General features: G+C 39.4%; 1 protein-coding gene across 1 annotated transcript in view; it reads right to left on the bottom strand.

Moving 5' to 3' along the window:
* Window positions 1-24,749, bottom strand: part of LOC148540359 (dual oxidase 1-like) — an 86,694-nt gene that overhangs the window by 43,438 nt on the left and 18,507 nt on the right. The window contains exons 4-14 of the mRNA XM_088445741.1: window positions 21,093-21,257; window positions 19,693-19,880; window positions 17,787-17,985; window positions 17,211-17,377; window positions 16,452-16,512; window positions 15,443-15,539; window positions 13,866-13,956; window positions 11,539-11,641; window positions 8,533-8,696; window positions 2,342-2,505; window positions 1,054-1,172 (exon numbers count right to left, since the gene is read on the bottom strand). Of these exons, the coding sequence (XP_088301867.1) occupies window positions 1,054-1,172; window positions 2,342-2,505; window positions 8,533-8,696; window positions 11,539-11,641; window positions 13,866-13,956; window positions 15,443-15,539; window positions 16,452-16,512; window positions 17,211-17,377; window positions 17,787-17,985; window positions 19,693-19,880; window positions 21,093-21,257 (1,518 nt within the window). The remainder of the gene's footprint in view (window positions 1-1,053; window positions 1,173-2,341; window positions 2,506-8,532; window positions 8,697-11,538; window positions 11,642-13,865; window positions 13,957-15,442; window positions 15,540-16,451; window positions 16,513-17,210; window positions 17,378-17,786; window positions 17,986-19,692; window positions 19,881-21,092; window positions 21,258-24,749) is intronic.

The following is a 24,749-nucleotide window of genomic DNA, read 5'->3' as shown; positions in this document are numbered from 1 at the left end:
GAACGTACAGAGGGACCTGTGGTTCCAGCAGGGACGAATTAATACTCTGTGAGGATGAGGATGTACACACTGAAGAGGGTGAGGAATCGGTGGATGAGGAGGATGAGGATGACATCTTGCCTCCGTAGAGCCAGTTTGTGCAGGGACAGATAAATTGCCAGCTTGTTTTGTGGGGGCCCAAACGAACCAATCATTTCAGCCACAGTTGTGTGGCAGACCCTGGCGCTGAAATGATTGGTTTGTTAAAGTGTGCATGTCCTGTTTATACAACATAAGGGTGGGTGGGAGGGCCCAAGGACAATTCCATCTTGCACCTCTTTTTTTTCTTTGCATTATGTACAGTTTGGGGCCTAGTTTTTCAATGCCATCCTGTCTGCCACTGCAGTTTCACGCCTAGATGGGTCACGTGTTTGTGCCGCCCACTTGTGTCGCTTAGCATAGTCATCCAGCTACCTCGGTGCAACCTTTTCGACATAAAAACACTATTGTGAGGTGTGAGGTATTCAGAATAGACTGGAAATGAGTGGAAATTAAGGTTATTGAGGTTAATAATAGCATAGGAGCAGAAAAACCTACAAATTCTGTGATTTTAGCTGTTTTTATGCTTTTTTCAAAAAAATACAGATCCAAAACACAAAACCCAGAACCCAAAACACGCAAGGGTGGTTTTGGCAAAACCAATCCAGATCCAAAACACGAAGAAAGATCCAGATCCAAAACCAAAACACAAAACACGAAAAGTGGCCGGTGCACACCCCTACTGTAAATACAGTAGGAACAATTTTTAAACTGTTTTATATATCCCTGCATCATTACCAGACAATCTCTAATGGGAGCAATTCAGTTCACCACTTTATCAACATAAGCTGCTTTTATCATTTGTCACTGATAAGTAAACTAATACTTAAAATGCATGTATTGTAATCATCCATCTCATCTGCACTACCAATAAATTGATTACTATGGCACTTATTATAATTACGACATTAAATACATTACATTTGTGCCCTGCTTGAAAAGCCTGAAATAGTTTATAGAACTCAAACATCTTACCGTTCTTCCAGGTAAAGACATTTTCTTGAATTTCAGCGTCCGTTGTTTTGGTGACAGCAACAAGCACGTCATGAAATGTAGTGTTCCTTATATTAGATATTTCTTCCTCTGTAAATAAACTACACACAAAACACATTTGTACATGATGCCAAAGGTAGCACAGGCCTTGGTAGGGTTTATTTTGGGTGCCTCAATTTTATAAGGAAAATACACATTTTGGGGATGATTCTGTGTCAGATGAATCTCTGTGAATGGATACAAATGACGTGTTTAGCATACAGCACATGAACAAATGTCAATGTGCACATTTCTGTGTATGTGCGTCCTATCCTGAGTTGTATAGAACTTTATGTCACAGAAAGACTATAGTCTTTCTGTCACATTGCACGTTCTGGGGCGACAATGTGAATGCACAGGACCACCCTGTTTTGTTGGAGTTGTGCATACAGGGAAGGGAAGCCTGTCTCTGATGGATCTCTGACACCTCGCATGGGGCTAGTGCAATGGAATTACTAATCATGATGGTTGTGGCAGCTGGCATAACGTCAGTGGGTGCACAGGTTTCTGCTTGCAGACATGCAGCATAACAAGGTAGTAAATCTGGCTTCCGCAGTTGCAGCCACTTTGTGTATGACTTAGAATCAGCCCCTTTATATGGTCTAGACCAGGGGTCTTCAAACTTGGCCCTCCAGCTGCTGTGGAACTACACATCCCAGCATGCACTGCCACCTTTTTGATATAACAGCATGCTAAAACTATGTGCAGTGCATGCTGGGATGTGTAGTTCCACAGCATCTGGAGGGCCAAGTTTGAAGACCCCTGGTCTAGACTACTAATATGTTAAAAGCACCCTCTCAAATTGCCCATAAAAGTACATTGTTGTGCTTTGATTGAGTCCTGGTTGAGTAATGCAAGTTTAGATTAGTATAGCAATATGTGTGAAATAAAAACAGGGTATAAATAAACTAATAAAAGGACATAACAAAACTTGATAATTTACATCAATATTCTAATAAATAAGTCAGTTTACAAATATTCTTGATGTGATCAACTGCTTTTCATCTTATTTATCTATGATACATTATATAGCAGTAATGACACTACTTGCTAAATATTGCACTCAGGCTAAAAAGTGCATTACAGAACGGTTATGTCTCTGAGATGCAGTCCTTCCTGCAACCTAGTCCCTTGTCACATATTAAGTGCATTTGTTACTTGAGTTTTATTGTCATTCATGCAAGTTCTTCATATACAACTACACTAACCAGATGTAAAAACAAAGCCATACCGATTTTTCCTATTTTCAAACCAAAATCTGTCCCCATCTCTTATGCGACCAAATTGGTTGAGCATGATTTCAGATATAAGGTCACCAGGGTTCCCGTTAAGCTCCAGCATGGCTCCAGGAATAAGCTCCAGCTTTTCTATGTTATTACCATACATTGTTAAAATCTATTGAAGGCAATAAAAAGTATGAAAGTGTCATGTTAAATATGGTGAAATATTAAGAGTGAGAAACAACAACAATGGTGTACAGTACATATTGTATAAAGCCAAATGTATGGTGCTAATCATAACAGATCTTAGATACAGGTTTCTCTCATTCATAGAAGGATGAAATGCAGAAACGCCTCATTATTATACACACTGTAGTATTTTATTAGCAGCACCGAATTATATATTTTCTACAAACACTGAATTTAGAGGCCAATTTGCATAAGAACAGCAATGTATGAGACATTAGAACAGTGGTTGCCAAACTTTTTTGAATCATGACACCCTAGAGTATCAGCATTGTTTTCACGGCACCCCAAAGCCAAAAGTTTGTTATTGAGAAATTCAGAAAAATATGTAGTGAAGTAGTACAGTGATGTAAATTGTGCTCCCCTGTCATCCTTAGGTTTGGTTATATAGTGGTGGACAGGTTAGTGCTTCTTTTTTGTACACATATATAAACTACATTGACCATTTGATTTTGTACTGGACCACCAACCTGAGATACCCCAGCAAGTGTCCCGAGGCACCCCAGGGTGCCGCGGCACACAGTTAGGGAACCACTGCATTAGAATATATTTTCTTACTTATATGGGACAGATAATGCTAATTGCTGATTGCTGCAACTCCAACCCTTAAGCTGGGTACACATAGAACAGATATATCTGCAGATGATGGTCATTCATACACACTGAACGACCATCATCTGACTCTGTACGCTGGTGCTGCTGGCCGGGGGTGTGTCCCGCCCCCCTTCTCCCGGCCTCTGCTGCCAGTGTATGGGCAGTCAACATACCGCCCGTACACACAGCACGATGGACAGATATATCTGCAGATTCATGGGATCAGTATGAATGACCGCCAGACAGGGACCCAGCGGTCAAAACTCCGACGCCGGCAGGCCGAACAGTGGAGATCCCGATGGAGGTGAGTAAACTACCTAACCCTCCCCTCTCCTCCTCCTAACCCTTCTGTAAGGGTGCCTAACCCTAACCTCTTCCCTTAGTGCCTAACCCTAACCTACCCCCTGGGGTGCCTAAACCTAACCCCCCCTCCCCGCACCCTAAACCTAACCCTCCCGGGGGCTGCCTAACCATAACCCCCCTTCCACTAGCCTAACCCTTAACCTCCTGAGGGGGTGCCTAAACCAAAATTTCCCCAGGGTTCCCTAAACCTAACCCTCCCCCCCCGCGGCTATGAGGGCGCTCAGATCGTACTTACCTTGTTCGGTCCCGCATCGTTCTGGATTCCGGCATTGGGATTATGATAGGCGTCGGTATTCGACGCCTGTCAATAATCCCTAGCCGGCATTCTGGCGTCAGGATTGTGACCGGTGGCTGTCATATGACTGCATCCCGTGGTTCACAGACATATCGCTGGTACACGCTGGCCGACGGGCACCCGATATATTGGCCAGTCAATTGATCGGCCAATATATCTGTCAATGTTTACCCAGCTTTAAGCTCTCCTAAGAGGTTTTGCTGATCAGATTGTACTGATATCCATGTGTGAGTAGGGCTGGCTTAGTTAGGGCCTAAATAATTTATACTCATCCACCTGTGCTGAAAGATGGATTTCCTTAAAACGCAGACTATTACAGAAGCTTGAAGTGGTAATCGCTGGTTTAGTTTACACCAGAATACATGGTCTAGTTGTGCTCGTTTGCTAGGACTTGCTAGATGTCATTAAATAAAAAAGATTCAAGGGGGAGGAGAATGTACATATCAGGGATGTTACCTGCCATAATTGTCCTTTCTGTGTTCTTTGGGTAGAGAAAACCAGGCTACAACCTATACTTGTAAACTTTACAATTGTTCTCTCTGCTGAGATGTGTATATCTGGGCAGATTTAGACCAGTGTAATACAAACATTCAAACACACAAAAGTGATATCAACTAAAACTTAAAGGTATCAATCAGTGAAAAGAGTGTAGAAGTGTACCAGAAGAGAAGTTGCCCATATCAACCAATCAGCTTCGAGATAGCATTTGTCAAGTATATTCTATAAAATGATAGGTAGAAGCTGATTGGTTGCTACTTTATCAACAACTTCTCCACTGGTCCACTTCTCCACTTATCTCACAGTGTGGTACATCTCACCCATAGTTCCACTGTCTTCTCATATTCATGATTATGTAAGACATGAATGAAGTTATATGCGGGATGTAGTCGGCATCCCGGGGTGCAGGATGCTGACGGTCTTTAAATTGACGACGAAATCCCGACAGGTCAGGGATCCCGACACCAGTATCCTGACTGCCGGCATCCCTAAGGTAGGTATCGGAGTGTTAGGGGGAAGTTAAGGTTAGGTAGCGGGGTTAGGCATTAGAGGGAGGGTTAGGGTGCAGGGAGGGGGGGAGGTTAGGTTTAAGCACTAGGGGGGTTAGGTTTAGGTACCGGGGAGGGGGTCTTAGGTTTAGGGTATGGGGAGAGGATAGGCTTAGGCACTAGGGAGGGGAGGTTAGGGTTAGGCATCGGGAAGGGAGGGTTAGGATTAGGGAATGGGAAAATACTTATGTGCGTTCCTATGGGTGTCGGGATTCTGGCTGTCGGGATGCCGCTGTCGATATTCACCCAGCAGCATCCCGACAGAGGGGATTTCATACCCAACCCTTATATACAGTAGTATTGTAGCATTTATGTATAACAAAGGCATCTGTGGGCATCATGTTTGTTTTAAACACACATATGACTGGACATATGGCACTCAAGGCACAACATATATGTCCAGCAAGAGAGATGACACCATGGGTCTTAAGAAGAGTAATTGTATTTAATTCACGATATGTTTAAATCTCCAAAATTACATTTTTAAGTATATGAGTTTTGTGTATTTGTATATCCCTGAGGCAAGCACTGTTTATAGTACTAAAACATTGGATGATAGAGATTTTGGGCCTGATTCTTAGTTGCAGTCCATCATTCAATCCAGTCGTGTCTGCGACTTTATGCTATTGCTACTACAAATTCCTTCCTTGGTGTACATCCACGCATCCGAATGTGCAAGGACCGAGATGCCCACTGACAGCATATACAGATGCTGCATTACCGTCTGGTGCTTATTTAGATGCACCATCAGTCACACCATTGAAAGTTGCACCAGTCCTATTGTAGGTGCTGTTTCTCCATCTGAGTGTGGCCTCCTATGTGAGCTGCTGTGTGTCTTTGTACAAAACAGCATTCAGCGACACGCCCATGACACACTCCCATAAGATGCAACATCTCAATGCTTCTTTTTAGCCACGCCCCTGTTACCTACCAGTCATCGTCTAGGATGGCTCCTTACATTTCTGAAACCATGCGTCTAAATTTGTTCAGTGACTCTGTATGAACAAATCAGATTGAATGTGCGGTGCAACTCAGACACATGCACTGATGAGAAAACATTGGCCGTGCGCATTTATGTCAGCATGGTGAGCAAGAATAAGGCCCTTCATCTGTTTGGAAACAATTATTCTTGTCTCAGATACCTGGTGTACTGTATATACAGAATCATGTTTGAACCTGTCAATTTAACATGATGAGTTTTCACTTTTTTATGTGGAATTGAAAATGTACAGTAGTATTTGTAGAGATTAAAAAAGTGAAAATAGAAGCATAAGCTTTATTACCTTGCAGGAGCTGTTAGCAGGGGCGTAACTAGACCTATGGGGGCCCCAGAGCAAAATTTTCACGGGCCCCCCTAGGTCCCCCGGCCCCCCCCCCTTCCTCCTTGTCCCTCTCCTCGACTTACCTGCTCCATGGTTGCGCTGTGCAGGGCAGGTACACCTCCTCTCCCGAGCGAAGGACACCCCCAAACTAGCCCAGCTAAGCCACCCCAGGGCACCGCCATAGAAAGAAAAGTGCAGTGTGAAAGAGATAGTTAGGAGCTGCTACTGCTGAATATAAAGAATGAAAATAAAAAGTGAGGTACATATATAATAAACAAACAGTGAAGGGTTAAAATGTGTTATAGAAGAAAAATATGTTATAATGCAGTGCCCTGAAACAGATCAACAAAGGCAATCCAGAGGGACCCACGCCCCAAAAATTAACCAAAGTTGCACTATAGTATATAAAACTTTTAGGACTTACCTAGAATTGTGCCTAATACTAGTGTGCATATTCATTACAAGACTCCATGCTTTAAACCAATAAGGTAGGGGTGCTAATCCAGACTGAGGGTGTCTCCTTTCCCTCAGGTGTGCAATAAAACACATTAAATGGAGTATATGGGAAAGATCCAGTCCAGAAATCTTTCCCATATACTCCATTTAATGTGCTTTATTGCACACCTGAGGGAAAGGAGACACTCTCAGTCTGGATTAGCACCCCTACCTTATTGATTTAAAAGCATGGAGTCTTGTAATGAATATGCACACCAGTATTAGGCACAATTCTAGGTAAGTCCTGCAAGTTTTATATACTGTAGTGCAACTTTGGTTAATTTTTAGGGCGTGGGTCCCCCTGGATTACCTTTGTTGATCTGTTTCAGGGCACCGCATTATAACACATTTTTCTTTTCTAACACATTTCAACCTTTCACTGTTTGTTTATTATATATGTACCTCACTTTTTATTTTCATTCTTTATATGCAGCAGTAGCTGCTCCTAACTATCTCTTTCACACTGCACTTTTCTTACTATGGCAGTGCCCTGGGGCAGCTTAGCTGGGCTAATTTGGGGGTGTCCTGTGCTCTGGATTTGAATCGCAGTATGTTAGGGACCTACCATACAGAGGTTACCTGGATAAGGTGGGTAGGCCCATAACCTTGGCCAAGATTATGATAAAAACCTCTATTGATTGCAAAATGTATTGCATTTATATATTATTAATAATTTGGAGGTGTGCACCTGAGATTTGTCTGTTTTTGTGCCTGCAATTAGTCTCATCAGGTAGCACCTCCCACTATATATATATATATATATATATATATATATTCAGGGTGTGCAGTCCAGAAATCTTTCCCATATACACCTCCTCTCCCAGTCTGCTCCATCAGACTCTCCTCACTGACTGATACGCCTCCTCTCAGTATCAGTCAATTAGAGCTGGAGGTTGAGCCGACTGGGAGGACGCGACCACGGAGGGGGGGGAGCGGGACCACAGAGCAACCAGCAGGTTAGTCAAGGAGAGGGGAGTAAGGAGGGTGCAGGAAGGGGGGAGTGCGGGCGAGGGGAGTGGACCGTGGCCTGGCACCTTTAGTCCAGGGGAAGGGCTGGGCCCCATGTCGGTCCGGGCCCCATGTTGGTTCGTGCGCACCCCCTGCACCTATGGAAGTTATGCCACTGGCTGTTAGCTATTGTATATCTACATGAGACTTCTCTTCACTCACCACTCTGAGCTTCCAGATTGGAAGCAGGAACAAAACACCTTGTCCTTCTTGGGAGTTAGGTGGTGGAGGATATTGTGCGGAAATGTAGCGACTGCCCAGGGCCCATGGCTCTGGTCCCATCTGCAGCCCCATTTAAAATACCAGAATTGGGAAAGTGCAAAAACCAATAACTAATAGCTTGCCTAAGTTGTGAATGCACCCTACTGTAGAGGGAAACCCTACAAGCAGCTGCACTGCATCCTGATGTTTCTCCCATCCTTGCTCACTGTTTAGCCTTTCACACAAGAGTGTATTGATGTCTGTTACCAAATGGAAAGTTTATGGAGATGGAATTTGAAAAGTCTAAAGAGGTGTGTAGCATGGGACCATTATACATACACCTGGCATATCATGTGAATGATGCCTTTAATTAAGTATACTTCTGTATTTTATTCTAAACCCTCATTTCTACCCAGAACTAGATAATGATGTTGGATATTTGTTTGAATATTTTGTGCGACAATATTTGATTTTTTTTTTTTGCTAAATTGTCTTTTAATCTATACAAAGAAAGAAAATATCTGTAACTTTGTTTTTATTACATTGAAAATGTTAAGTTAATGCATTGCTTTATATAGAGTATCATTAATGCACGGTTTTCATTTCACTATATAAGGGAAAAGCAGACTAACCTTTTCTCCTATATTGGTGGTTTTAATTTCATCCAGTGTCATTGGTGATTGATCATAGTATTTTCTAACTTTGTTATAGCTTGGTAGCCCCATGTCTCTTCCATGCTGAATACTTGCAGCTAGCAAATCTGTTCGGGAATATTTATTTTGCCCATACCAGTAGTCTGAAATAAAAACATAAATGTTATGTTTTACATTTTTTATACGCACTTTTTTTCCCATTGCACCAAAACACTTGGATCAGAAAGAGTTCGTAATAAGTCTTAGTCCATCCCTTTTTGGGGGCTACCACGCGGGCAACAGGTGTGCATCATTTAGGTAAGTGAGGTTATTTTGCCCAATGTATATTCTACTGATTATTGAAATAATTTAAGAAAAGGATCAGTCTCATTTACTCCATCAGTGCCCTATATGACAGTCCTTCTGCTTTCCCCTCATGCTCAGAAAGCATTTCATAGAATTATCTGGTCCTTAATGCTTGATACCTTCTATCAATTTGGGTTTTGGGAGGGGGGAGGATTCATTAGGGGAATTCAGACCCAGGGTTCCAATCCCTAAGCCTAGGTGTCAAGTATATGTCATCTAATCTGGTATTCTTAAAACTAGAAAGAGTACTAGGCAACAGTGCCCACTTTTATCCCTGGGCTGATTACTGAACTCCTGGTACAGTAGCTAGGATTTGACTTTCCTGTCAGTCAACATAGAAGAGGAGATTTCTGTGTTTGATGAGGACACTCTGGTTCATAGTGACCTCCCGCTACACCTCACTACCAAATTTATATAACATTCTGTCAATCTATGGCTTAGTCACGGGTGACAAAATGAACTATTCCCTAATTAAAGCTCTCTACCTCCATGCATCACACTTTACCCTTGGCCTATTAAATTCCACTTTGGCCCAGTTAGTTCAACCAAGCCCAATAAGATAAAACACCAGGCAGTCTATATTACAAACAGCTATGATACCCTCGCTAAAGTAGACTATCCCCAGGTCCTTGCATCCACTAGGGCAAATGTATTAAATTGGCAAAATCGTATTATACTAACAATATCTGTCTTCTGTTCCAAATGTTGCTATTTGCATGCCCAAATCCTCTCAATTACAATTACAAAAAATGTTTGTGCAGTTCATCTCCAGGAATAACATTTCCAAGATTACTTTCCCAATCCATTGGTGCCAATCAAAAGTGGTTTCCTAGGGCTCAATTAGCTAGGGAGCATCTAAAACACTAAGTGAATGGCATTCAATTTTTTAGGCGCCCCCATAGTGCCCACAGATGAAGAGTCAGCCGCTGACAGGTGATGCTGCTTGCTGCTGCTCCTCTATGTCAGTGTTATGCTGTGAATGTGACACTAAAATAGGATGAGCCTCACTCCCAGTCTACGGAACTGAAGATGTCACCACAACCTTCCACCTGCCTAAGTAAGAAGCAGTGGGGATGAGGCCACAATGTCTAAGGGGGTGGCAAAACATTTAAATCATAGGAGGTGTCATCTACTGTACCCCTGCAATGGCAACCACTAATTGGGGATGGTTCTTTCCAGATGTTAGGTAATACCACTTGTCTAGTCACTTAAAAAAGGTGACTGGCTGAGTTGCCCTTAAACACATATTGAGGTGGATTGAAGTGGAAACAACATTATGTGAATATCCTCTATGACTTTTGTTTTAGCTGTCCACAATGAAAGTAGATCTAATTTACTCCACAGCACCCCACCATTAACTTTCTTGTTAAATGTGGGGCTACTGCAGACTTCATTATAAACTATATACTCCTCCATCCCCTCTTAACCCTGTTTCAAATAATCTTAGCTTCACTCCTGGACACCCACCAAGTTCTCTTTTTTTGTACTACAGTGGCCCCAATTTCACAGTTAACCCCTTTTCCCACCCAATCCATAATCTTCTTTCCCCTCCACTTACAATAATTAAGAGTTTATTTATTCTTGTCATGAACGCATGCCAGCATATTCTAACAAGTTGGAGCCTGTTTTAAGGCAGCTGGTGTTCAGTTTTATTGTTCACTTAAGGTGGGTATCCACTTATAGATATACAAGCGAGAGCACGATTACGACATTGCTGTCGTGCTCTCGTTTGTATATCTAGTGATGTGCCTAGACCACAGGTTCTCAAACTCGGTTCTCAGGACCCCAAACAGTGCATGTTTTCCAGGTCTCCTTACAGAATCACAAGTGAAATTATTAGCTCCACCTGTGGATCTTCTAAAATGTGTCAGTGAATAATGAATACACCTGTGCACCTGCTGGGTGACCTGAAAAATGTGAACTGTGCGGGGTCCTGAGGACTGAGTTTGAGAACCACTGGCCTAGACTGAGCGTTCGCTCGTTCAGTCCAGGGCACATCCCTGATCCCCATACATGCTGAACCTGACGAGATCGTCAGGTTTACCAGCATGTACGGGCGATGTCGGATGTCGGAAGTGAGCAGCGGGCACGTGCATCGCTGGTCGCTTACGACCAAAACATGCCCAATGCATGCACGATGCATGCGAGATTTTCAAGCGATTGCATGATAACAACGTCGTTATCGTGCAATCGCTTGGATAAATCGCTAAGTGGATACCCCCCTTTACTCTTCCACTATGCTGCACAATTGCCACCCATATTATTTTTGTATTAATTTGTGGAAATTAAAATAAAAAAACAGAAAGACAAAAAAAAACAAAGAACTAGCAATGATTCCTATATTAGGAAGAATATGTGAAAGGATACAATTGCCTCTCTATGCAAGAAGACAATTTAGCAAAGGAAAGAGTGCTTCTAACTGAAATATATCTATGCCTCAAGGGAAGAATTGCTACTACTGTATTGCTTAAGGCCAGCATGAACCACACCCCATATACAGTATATAATACTGTTATAGAGTATATAGTATTTATACAAAGCACAGCTGTACAGTCAGGAAAAAACCATAGTACAGTTTAAAAAAATGGCAGGCAATATTACTAAACATAATTAGAATTATCTATACATCATATACTTTACCTCGCAAGTCTGATACTACTATGTGATCTTCTTTCTCAGCTATTTGTGAACACATACCCAGCAACAAATTATGGAAATCAGTAGCGTTCTTCAGGTTTATGTTCTAAAATGATTACATAGTTAAAATAAATATAACATTATAAATATGAATAAATATGAATAATGAAGACACTTAAATGCAGGGCTATTTTTCAGCTGGAACAAGCAGGATCTCAGTTCCTGAACCGCTCATTAAATATGACGAAATGTCCTGTCCCAAAATATATTTCCATAAGATAAGTTTATAGTAATATATTATATGTAGCCTTTATGGTTTGTTTACTATTGTTGGCAGCGCTCACCAGAGGAGTGAGAATGCTACGGAATTTGCTGTGCTATATAAGAACCTGTTAATAAATAAATAATAAATACGCTGCATTTTGTTTATTGAGATGTTGTTGTTTTGATGTATCCACTGGGGAACATGGCCCGTGTGTATTTGACATATTATAATATTTTTGTGACTATTAAGCTAGTGTATTTACAGTAATTAGTATATTTAATATTTAAGTGCTAATTTTTATTATTGTTTTTTGTATCTTAATCAGGACCATAGTGTTGTGTGTCCTGTTCCGGGTCCTAGTTTCTATCTGTCCCCCCCTTTCTTTATCTACTCGGTGCCTGTTGATTCAGCATTATTGAAAGTGCACTGGCTGAAATATCTTAATTGCTTATGTCACATGTTTTGATTGGAGTGTTGCCCAGCAATCACTTTGTGTTTTTCCCCCAATCGCCCTCTAGCTCGCTGCATTCCACAGATGGCATACACGCAGGCAACAGGTGTTCATCATTTAGGTAAGTGAGGTTATTTTGCCCAATGAAGTGAATTTTGAACATTGATAACATTTATTTAGAGGTGGATTATTTCTCCAGGTTTTGCAGCTGATTTTGCTAAAGTAAGAGATCATATGTTGTGGGTGCACAAACTGGGATCCGGTGGGGTGTGCATACTGTTGCTGTTATTACTCTACTGTTGATGCTATGAACTTTTGCATGTGTTTGCATCACAAATCTTGAGAAAGGACCACCTAGAGGTCCGAAACATCGACACATTGTATCTGCGACCATTTATGACAAGACGAGATATTAAAGATATATGAAGCTGTACTGTGTCAAGTCTGATGAGTGCTCTCTTATGATATGTGTCTATTTGATTTATATATTTTTGGTACTTTCCATTGAAGAGCATGGCAGCATCTACAACAATATTGTGACGTGAGTGCAGGATTTTTTGTATATACAGTATATATATGAGGCACCCTGACGAAAATGCAACAAGCATTAAACATTGATAATGATTCTGTCTGCAAACTTCTTTATTTCTGTAACGAGTGCCACCGTATAAGATAAGGGGATCTATTTACTAAGCTTTGTTAGGAGATAAAGTGAACGGTAATAAGGTACCAGCCAATCAGCTCCTAACTGCCATTTTTCAAACACAGACTGTGACATGGCAGTTAGTAATTGATTGGCTGGTACATTATCACTGTTCACTTTATCTCCTAACAAAGCTTAGTAAATAGACCTCATGGTATTTATGTCTGTCTGATGGCTGACCGGGAGGGCACCTGCGTTTATTTGGCTTAACAACCTGACATAGATGAGTGCTACCTGCTCTAGGACTTTTATATATATATATATATATATATATATATGTATATATGTATGTATGTGTATATATATATGTATATATATAATATATATATATGTATATCTATATATAGTATATATAATATATATAATTGTGCTAAGAAAAATAGCCCTGCTTAAATGTAAATATATAATTCTAATGAAAGATACAAAAAGGTAGCACATTGTGTAATCAGTGTTATGGGAATAAACGTAGCTCAAATTTTTTTATAAAAATTGTTAAATTTGCTCAATACCATACTGATTCCACATCTGATTTGTATGTGAAAATTAAGTTGAAGGGAGTTTGATGGAGAAATGTAATCTACAATTTTAACTACTGAAATTAATGATAATATTGTCTGGGCTCAGAAATGGCAGGAAGATCAGCATCTGAATTGGATAGGCGAATTTGGTGGAACCTAAATCTTACACAAAAAGTTACAACCATCATAAAATGCCATACAACTAAGGAAGACCAGAGAATAAACATAAAATGAAATCACTACTTCATCCTCACTTCCGCCACTGTTACTTTAATTTGTGAATTCACATGAATACTAACAACTTGTCTGCCATCATCTGTATAATTCAACTAAAGCTTTTGTTCTCAAACACAAAGAAAAGATCATTTTATTTCAGGTTTTCAATATTTGTACCTTTCTGTTCCAGTAGTTGTTGCACAAACGAAGAGCTGTATAAGTGCCACCATCTGAGTCTGTCACATTTAGAAATCTGCAATGTTTATCTCTAGAATGAAAAATAAAAATAAATCCAGTTTAGAGTTTATTTTAAGCCAACATTTGGTATTATTAAATCAATTAAAGCCTTATTCACATTTGCACACATGTCCGTTTCTCATATTTTGTTTTAGCAATGTGCATGCTTTGTAACAGAGCCTGCACAACTTTGAGCAACTGTAGGTAATTCATAGTACCTGTTGTATCTCCACTTGCGACTGGGCGGCAACTGAGGGTTTGTTCGTAGGCTAAGTGTTCCGAGAGCGTGTCATTGGCATGTATAATTGTGAGCTATTCAGAGGTGAGTGTATGCAGAGAGATCCTTCTGATTTTAGAGACAAAGGACCTGATTCAGTGATGTCTGTTCTGTTTAGGGGTCTTTGCTTGCGCAGGCCCCATTCTGCGCATGTGCAAAATGGGTCCTGCGATCTGGCTCGCAGACCCCCCAAGCCACAGCATGATTGACATGCTGCGGCATTTGGGGGCGTGCCTCGTCACCGTTCCCTGGAAACTGAGGCATGTTGCCTCCAATTCCCGGGAGGTATGAGGCCAGGGTCTGCATTGGTGGACGCAGATTCCTGGTCTCTTGAGTGACCAGGCACCGGCCAGGCTGCAGGAAGCTTCAGCTCCCACAGCTGGACCGAAGGAGCAACCATCAAGACCATCCGTTGTGATGGTTCCGAAGGTGATCCCAGTCTGTGACGTCGGTCGCAGTGCTGGGATCACAAATGCAGCAAGGAGGTGTCTGACATCTCCCTCTGCATTTGCATCTGAGATGGACGGATTTACACAGCCGCTTGTGTGTGGCTGTGTAAATCCGTCAATCTCTGAATCAGGCCCTAATAATACACCTGGTGCAAATAGATACTGACAGGATGATGTTTACGTTCACAAGCGGATTGATAATAGAGGTGCAGCCGCATAGATGTGGCCAACGCAAAATACAACCAGAGATCCACATTATTTTTCCAAGCAATTTCTAAAGCTGGCCACACACATAGCAATATTTTACCCGATCTGGCCGATTCCGACAGATTGGAGCGACAGATCGTGTAAAATTTGGCCAAATCCTCAGTAAATCGTGAGTTCCCACTCATGATCACGATGCGATGCACGTCCCTGCTGGTCGCACATCACATCGTCAGATCTACCATGCAGAAGGGCAGATCTGACAATCTAGGACCCGATGCACTGTGAAAGTCTGACTGCAGGAGAGATCGTATGAAGATTGGACACCAAATTGTGTGCAGATCATGTGGAGATCGTGTGCAGAGCTGCCGGGGAGAGTTTCAAGGGAAATCGTACACAAATAGTACACATCGGCTGATCGTGTGCAGATTTCCATGTGTGTGGCCAGCATAAGGTGTTAGCATAATATTTTAGTCCCTCAATCAACTTATTACCAAGCTTCCATATGCTTCACATTAACATATTACTCAAATGTTGGACAAGTATGATTTATTTGTAAAAACTTAGCTAAGAATGTAAACAATTACCTCATATAGACTCCTGAGGGCATCATAGTGTATATTATCTGTGCTGTTAGTGCCACAAACTCAGGGGATATGTTAGGGTCCACATGTTGTTTGTAGCCTTAAATGTAAACAAAAAAAAACATAAACAGTATTATTCAGAAACTATGGAGATAGTTATCGACAGTATAAAATAATTTTAATGTTCAATGAAGCTGAGCATGTCTGCCCCAAGCTGATAACGCATGGTTCCTGCCAATAACCGAACCAAGGGGCTGTTTGGAAAGTAGTTTTTCTCATGGATCCTCCACTCCTATTATTACAATGGATGGAAACCAGAGAAATATAAGTACCAGTCACAAACCACCATAAAGAGACTAAAATTTATGATTGGTCATCTCGCTCACAACACCCTCTTCACCCATTTTAAGTTGGCAAACTAAATTGATTTGTGGATTCTGCTTTGCAATACCCCAGGAAATACAGCTGCATGTAGCAGCCACCAGGGTTCAGTTATTTGAATGTTATGCCTTGCACTGCCAGTTTTATGCGTTATAGTGTTGCTTTAATTTATCACCATTATATTTTTTAATATAGCAAGGTTCTATTTATTAAATATTTATTTGACTATATTTTAGATAATATACCTATACTGTGTGAAAAGACCTGTATTAAACTTTAGCGAGAAGTGTTGTCAGAACTCAGCAGTTATAACATTTTACTTTATGTTAACTCCCTCATAACACATCTGCAGTGATACATGTGTTTTGCTTTCACTTACTAATGTTTTTACTATTTCATTTTGTTGTGTTTACAGGTATCTGTTGCAATTCTTTGGTCAGAGTATATTGAAGTTAAATATAATATAGCATGATATTATCAAACCCCGCCAAATCTATGCTAAGATTTTTCAACAAAATAAATCACAATTGTATGCAAAATGTTTATTTTTCTTTAAAATAAGCATTTGCTGTTAGTTTACTGTATATTATCATATTAAGGTATTTATAAGCCATGCCTGAATTACTAGTACCTTTGTAGTCTGGCACATTTCTTGACAAAAATGTAGGCAGCCATTCATAAAATACAATATTCTACAAAATAGACAATAAAAAATGGAAATAAGAACATATTGCATCAAAAATAATATTAATTAATTTACATGTTTGTAGTTATTAGCAAATTTTAGTTTAAATCCAAAGCAATAGGAATGCAACATTTTTTTAAATCTATATATTGTAAGCTAACAAACAATTAAAACTTGCACTTTTAGATAAATTATTTTACGTGATGAAAGCAGTCGTTCACAAATAATTATTATTTTATAATGAATTATGTGATAAGTGGGTTTGTATCACCTACAATGTAAGGTTCTCAAGTCACTTCTTGTCCACAGAAAATTATGATTTTAATTTTTTTTTTATATTTTAGTTTTTATCTTCTAACAGTCTAGGAACAGTGCTATACTTTTTCTTAAACCAATATTTAGTTTTATTATAAGACCAACTATGCACTAAAGGCATTTAAATAATCTACTTTTTGTCTTTAGGCTACACCACTTATCTACAGTGTTAAATGATTTTATCATATATGTCAAATTACTTTTAAAAAGACATACACAAAGTTAAGCAATGTACATACCTTACTGTTTTAGATGATGTTTATAATTTAAATATGCATCTATAATGTTTGAGTACATTTATTGTACTAATTTAATAATAACTTACATTTTTAGATTTCATATTCGTATGTTCCCATATATGCTATAGAAAAAGAGTAATGAATGCTTTACCTGGTAAATGGCAATTACCCATTTCCTAGCACTTTGAAACAGGACTTCATCTGACCAGTCTGGATGGCTTTCTGCAAATTCGTGTGCCTTGTAGTTGTGGTACCAGAACCAAACCATACTCTCCGCTTGGAGAAATGGACTTTCATTAGCCATAGCATTACCAAAACCTATAGTTCAGTAATAAATATAATTATAAGAATGTAACATTTAGCAAAATAGTTATTATTTACAGTAAGTATAAATAGCATATTCTTGATTGTGCTAATCATGCAAGCAATGGCATATTGCAGAATTAAATAATATAATATTATCTTAAATATGTTTAGCGGAGACTTATAACAATTTCTACATATGCATGCATCCCTCACTGACAGCCAAATATGATTATCATTAAAATTTAGCAACAATTCAGAAATTAGCTGTGTGCAAGAAATATTACAATAATATGTCATGTTATGCCAATATCACACAATTTAAGTAGGCTCATGGAGACCCACTCTAAATTAACTCTAAATTAACTTACATTTACATTAGAGGTTAAAAATTTCCACTTTTAATGGTAGTATAAACACTTACTGTATATTCCTTGGTCTCCAGTTTGCCCAGTTGAAGGATCTGGCACTTTCCACATGGGAAGACTGTTTGTTGAATATGGTGGCAAGAAATCATTCTCATAAGCCAACTTTCCTCCAGAAAAACTTCTCAAAGCATCACTCCAAGAATTAGATGAGCCATAAATGGAACTACCATCAATCCATGCTGTTACAGAGTTAATCTGGTTAATCAGAAACCAACTGTTACCTTTAAGTTATGCCCCAGAATATTGCTCTAGCCCATTTTATGCACCAATCAGTAATAGTGCCCTAGTACCGTAGTTCACATTATACCACACAGTGCCACCAGTTTATATTATTCCACATTGTATTCACCCTAGTTCACAATATGCCACAGTGTATTGCTGCTAGTACACATTATGCCACACAGTGCCTCCAGTTCACATTATACCACACAAGAAGGGGCGAGGACCAATCAACTCCTACCCGATGGGGATACTTCCAAATGTAGGACATTCCATTTTGAGTGGAAATCTACTTAATTTAGGCACACTTTTCCTTTTTGGGAGAGATAATCTTGGAGCTCAAATGCCATACACCAGCTTCACAATGGTTATAATCAAGTAGAAGCTTAGGGGTAAATTTACTTAAGGTCAATTTTAATAGATTTTGATAATTTTAAAATTGATTAAAAAAACAAAAAAAACATCAATATTTCATAGCTGTTGTGTTGCTAACAGACAATTTTTTTTAAGTATTAGTAAATATGCTATTTAGCCCCAGAAACACATCATCAAAGTTGATTGATATTGAGCCATATTAATCGATTTTAAATTTACCTTTAGTAAATATACCCCTTACTTTCTGACAGCGCTGGGCTTACTGGTTACCTCTGCTGTGTCTGTGAGTGTGATCAAGAATGTGGGAGAAGGCTCATATCATTGTGGAGCTTTAGTGAGAGGAAGAGCAAGAGATTGCCACTGACGTTTCCCCCTTTTCAGGCCCAGGCAATGGCCCGGTCCCAATTCTTGCCTACTCTCCCGAAATGGCTTGGAGGCTCCCGAATATCAGGTGCAATTCTTTATAACTCTGGTGCATCTTCTTCCAGAGTTTGACCCCCATGGGTAGATAATTATGATACTTAATAAAATGTTTGAAATCTCATAAATGTTTGCGTTCAGTTATCAGTATTTCTTGAGATTATGGATTTATCTATTCCCTGCTAGTTTTTCAATTGAGTGTCCTCTTCCCCCCTTCCCTTTCCACAGCCGCCATTCCCCTCTTTACTTCCCACTCCCCAATTTGCTCATTCCCCCCCCATTGAAAATATTTAAAGGCTCTTTTGCTAGAAGGTAGCTAGCAGGATCAGAGGACAGCATATGAACTGTTGTTGTTTTGATGACTTGTTATTGTGTTTTATTTATATGCCTCTCTGTATTATTGCGGAATACTCATCTGAATATAAAATGCCTATGCAAATAAAAAATGAAAAATTCCAGACATATTTATAATAAAAATATTGGCAAGGTATCTAAGCATTTATCAGCTTCCCCAGAGATACAGGCCAGAGAAATAAGAGTTTTAAAATTTCCACAGATCCACAGGCATAAAATAAACTTTAAAGAAAACAAAGCTCTTATATAATAACAATGTAGCAGTAGGTATAATATTTATAGTATTGTTAAAGGATTTCTATCCCTAACATTACTATTTATGTTCTGGGGAGTGGGTCAATGTCTTATTCATTTGATAATGGCTTCCTTTGAAAAATAACATTTTCTTATTTAATAAATTTAGTTTTTAGTGCTTTTACTTTGTTAATGATATTATGTCTTATTTTTTGTCACGTACTGGTTGTAATGATGCATTTACAAGTTTGTAACTTTGTATATTTTTGCATTAATCCGCGAATTGAGCACTATTCGAACCTGTTCTCTTGGGCTGTTTGGGCTTTTTCCTGTATCAGGATCCCATTGAGTTCTTTGCCATGGCAGAACCACATTGCTTTTGCTTTCAGGATCAAACACAGGGTCTCCGGTAGGAATATCAATATTCAGAAATTCAGCTGGGCAAGCGGACTTTTTTGTGGCTACAATTTCTGAGAGTACATGGTAACCTGAAAGAAATGCAGAATTTTATGTTGGTACTTATTGTACTATTATTGATCAAAATCAACCCATCTGTTGAATAATAATATACCATATGAATTTTAGAGGTCTGTTTGGTCTGAGCATGGGAACCATGTGCTCTGACAAAAATGCATTTTTATGGCAGTGGTCGAGAGTGAACTCTTATTTGCCAGTATTGGTAGTAAGTGGTGTGTTATTGTTTTGTTTATTTTTGCTAGGATCCAAAGATGCCTACAAGGAACAAAACAAACCTTATCCATCTGGAACTGAGTGATTAATAAATTAGTGAATGATGGTGTTATTTAATAAATTATTTTTACATAGTTTTCGTATCCCGTGTTTTTTACATCAATTTTTTTATAAGTTAACTGCACTTCCCAGCAAATCCTATATGCCAGCGCATGCTGGCAGTTATGGTTCTCCAGGAGCCAAAATGCCCTGGCAGACATTTAAATACATGACAGGGCTAGATGGTGCCACTAAAGAATAATGTTAATTATATCTTTAAACAATGTATATGAGAAATAGTCTTAGTGCTATAAGCACATAGCTGGTTCTTCCTATGGGGTGGGGCAAAAACAGAAAATGTAGGCCCCCACACACCTAGGGATTCCAACCCTGTTCTATTTGGCCTAGGGTTGGTTGATAATGATACACTTCACCTTCTTTATCCCCAAAATAATGCTAAAAATAGGGAAGACTGTATAGATCCATTAGATCTGTGCAGTGCTTTACACAAAATGTGTCCCAGAGGCAAATCTTGCTTTGTCATTTTTGCAGCATATTATCTGGTTTTCTGCCTCTTTGCAAATTTGATTGTTTGTTCGCTTCTAATGGGGAAATATCAGGTTAGTGATTTCTGGTCTAAAGTGTGTTTTTTTTGCATTTTTGTGGTGGTTTTGAGTTTAGTAAATAGGTGGATGCAGACCTGCAAAGTAAATGCAGAAATCCCACCACAAACCTTCCACATACTAAGTTTCCCAAATCTGTTTTCTATATGTAATTATATTTTTATTCTAATGTACTTTTAAACATTTTCATAAATATATGAGACAAAAATTCACCTTCCTTGGTGGAAGTCTCCATATCAGCAGTGACTTTACACATTATTTTCCTGTACAATATGGTAATGCTGCATCACTAATAAAAAGAAGTCAATGAAAGAGTTTAAACATAGATTGTCTTATTTTTTATCTCACCAAAAAATATTGCCATCACTGTCATGTTGCGAGGAGATGGAAAACCTGACTCTCCCTTTGTGACCACATTACTGATTTCCCTAGGATTAGGGAGCTCTGATTTTGATGCCACTTGATAAACTCCATCAGAATAACTTGCTTTAATGAGACGCAATAGTTTTGAATCTGGTGAAACATAAATGAGAACCTAATTTTCCTGCATAAACAACAAATGTAAATATTAGACAAAGAACACAATGTTCACAGCTTAGCAAGTTTTTTAAAAAAAACTAAGCCAAATTACAGTCTTGTGTGGTATTTTACCTACTTTATTGTCAACTATTCAGATGTTGAAACGTATACAATCTGTTGCACAAAGATAGTCTTGATTAAGAAATTTGAATTAGACAAATTTTAATGAAAAAAGTCTAGTTATGTCTTTTATTATTATAACATAGGACTAAAGGTTATTTCTGTGATATGTGTAGAACAGGTTATGTTGGTGTTGATATTTGAAGATGATTATAGTTAAGGAAACCTCTTATTCAGTGTAAAACAACTGTAAAACCGAAAGGAGGTGATTTATTTAGTATGTTGATACTGTATTATTATTATAATTATTGATACTGCATTATATTATGCAGTGCCGTGCATAGAAATTTGTTCAGGAACATCAGTCCCTATAATAGTGGATTTTACAAACAGCTTTTAATTACCTTAACACTCTAGTGCCGATTTAGTAAATTGCAAATTATGTATTCCTAGTGACTCTACTTCTACTGTGGAGGGATTGAATAGACTTTTGTTTTGGAAATATTACTTCACCTCTAGATTCAGAAGGGAGATTTGAAACACCAAGTCAGTATGAAAGGAAGTTGGAAGCTATAGTCTACACACTACAGGATTTATCTTTCCACTGATTGGGTATATTCAGATGTACATAGGCACCAGTTTGAATGAAAACAACTTCAAGGTGATGTTGTGTGTGTGGAACCACACTTTCTTGTACATGGAAAATACTGGCCCTTCCCATCTCCACTGGTCTGCAAAGATTTTTTAGGTAGTTACCACTGTTCAAAATACTCCTACAGCCACACAGTCCCAGGAGGTCCTGTACATGCTTGTCTTCAGGAGAAACAAGTGACCATGGAAAAACAGGATGACAACCAGGTGCAAACCATGCTTCAGGTAGAAAGGGGATACTACCATAGAGTCCTGTGCAAGGTTTTTCCATGAGAACTTTGCCTATGCAATCATTTAGGACTAGTCATCTTGGGCAACTATGGCAAAACACCGTAGAAACTGTTTGAGGGATTGGTTAGCATACTCCATCTGTCTGTTCAACCATATATGAAAATGACCAGTTCTTTGGAGACAAACTCCAAAAGAAGTTCATGCTACTGGAAAACTTTGTTGATAATGATTTGGGAGGAGTGCATAGGTGGCAGGTTTTTCAAGGTCGTGAGTGGACAGAGCAAAGAGTGTGTAGTATTTTGGTGCATGCACAGGTAGTGCATGATTGGACAAAGGTGGAAATATTATACCTTACAATTGACTATCAGAATTTTCGGACTATCAAATTGATTGTTTACCTTATTCCAGGATGCACTTCCATTCATAATTTATTTCTCCATCTCTAGACTTGCAGCTAATAGCCAGAAAAAATGAACCTCTTGCCTTTGATTGTTCTGGGCATAATGGCTTCACCCACCATGACTTTTAGGAGATAGATGTCAGGAGAGTGCATCAGATTAAATGTAGCTAAATCCAGCCTGGTATATTATAATGAAGTCAAGCCTGGTTTAGAATAATGTTATGAGTGTCTCTTGAGAGGTCTACCTCTTCTCATCTTGAGTGTACTGTAGGTTCTTGTGGTCAAAAAGTTGATGATGTCAAAGTCTCCCACATTGTATTTAACTTTGGAAAAGAAGAATATCTTTAAAAAAGCATGATTCCTGCACCACACTTGGACATGTTAACTTAGAATGTTTGTCTGATAGGGGTTGGGCTGGAGTGGGTGCAGAAGTGAAGAAACCTTTTAAGGTGTCAAAAGCTGTGGTGAAATAATGTGCACCAGGAAACTCCTGCTCAACTTTTTGAGTGAATACTTATCCAGTGTGGTAAAGTGGAGCCTCTGCAATACTTCTCCCAAGTGGCTATGATTTTCAAAATATGCTGAAGAAAATGAAGATATCATCCAAGTGGATGAGTACTGATGTCCTCATTCAGTCCCTAAAGATGGAATTCATGTTTTTGGAGAATGCTAGGGAATTGCACAGACCAAACAATATGACCTGGTATACATAATGTCCGTCCTTTGTATTGAAGGTGATATTCAGTTTGACAACATACTGTATCACATACACAGGTTGTAGGTCCCATGCAGGCCTATCAATAAGGTCAGAGGACAGTGGTAGGAGTAAGCTAATATTGATTTTGTTGTACCTTGATAGACACAGGTCTTTAGGAAACTGTCCCCTTGCACAAGTTAGGCACCTGGTCTCTGTGATGAACACCATACCTTGTCTTCTGAAATGTGGAGCCATGTTACCAGGTAGCAGGCTGATTCAGCAGTTAGTGGGGTTGTAGGGACTCGGCTGGCATTTTATCATGCACTCTGTTGAATCTTGGTACGTTTACTTGGTAACTGGTACTTGGCACCATGCTGAACTCTAAAGGGGGGTATCCACTTAGCGATTTAACCAAGCGATTGCACGATAACGACGTCGTTATCGTGCAATTGCTTGCAAATCGCACATGCATCGTGCATGCATCGGTCATGTTTTGGTCAGAAGCGACCAGCGATGCGCGTGCCCGCTGGTCGCTGCCGATATCCGACATCGCCCGTACATGCTGGTCAACCTGATGATCTCATCAGTTCAGCATGTGCGGGGATGAGGGATGTGCCTGGACTGAACGAGTGAACATTCAGTCTAGGCACATCACTAGATATACAAACGAGAGCTTGACAGCAATGTCGTAATCGTGCTCTCGTTTGTATATCTATAAGTGGATACTCATCTTTAGTCACTCTTCTAGTCATCGTTGTTCTCCTTTCTTTGATTAGTAAGTATGGTTGTTGCTTTCACTATGTGTAGTCAAATAACTTGTTCTATTCTTTTATGTGGGTTGTATGTAACCAGAAGGAACTCGGAATGATTTGGCTCTTTGTGGTTTACTAATGCTGACATTATGAATCATCTGTACACAGCTTGTATGACAATTTACTTGATCTTTTGGGTGAGGTATAAACAGTGTATATTGTAAAAAGAAGGAAGGTTCTGACCAGTAATATTTTTATGAAAGGAGATTAGCAATGACTAATTTTTCCATCTTGTCTCTGCTATAATAGTTTGAGATTAAGGGCCTGATTTAGATCCGAATGCTGTTGCCATCGTAGCTCACGGACTACAATTGTGAAAATATGCTAATGACACACTCACCGTCCAGTGCTTAGAGACACGCCCACTGAAAGCATCTCACATCCACCGCTCACGCACAAAACTGGAAACATCGAACGCAGATCTGGCAGCCATGAGCCTTCTGAGTAAAGGCCCCCATACATCAGCAATTGATTGCAGCAATCGTGCAATTTGCAATCGATTAGTATAAAAATCTTTCTCTTTTTCAATCGATTGCAGATTGCAGAATTGCCACAATCGATTGAAAAAGGGAAAG

This window comes from Taudactylus pleione, unplaced genomic scaffold, assembly GCF_031769625.1.
Source record: "Taudactylus pleione unplaced genomic scaffold, aTauple2 ptg000019l, whole genome shotgun sequence".
Classification (NCBI taxonomy): domain Eukaryota; kingdom Metazoa; phylum Chordata; class Amphibia; order Anura; family Myobatrachidae; genus Taudactylus; species Taudactylus pleione.
Note: the sequence above shows the minus strand (reverse complement) of the source record. Positions and strands in the feature narration are given on the sequence as shown.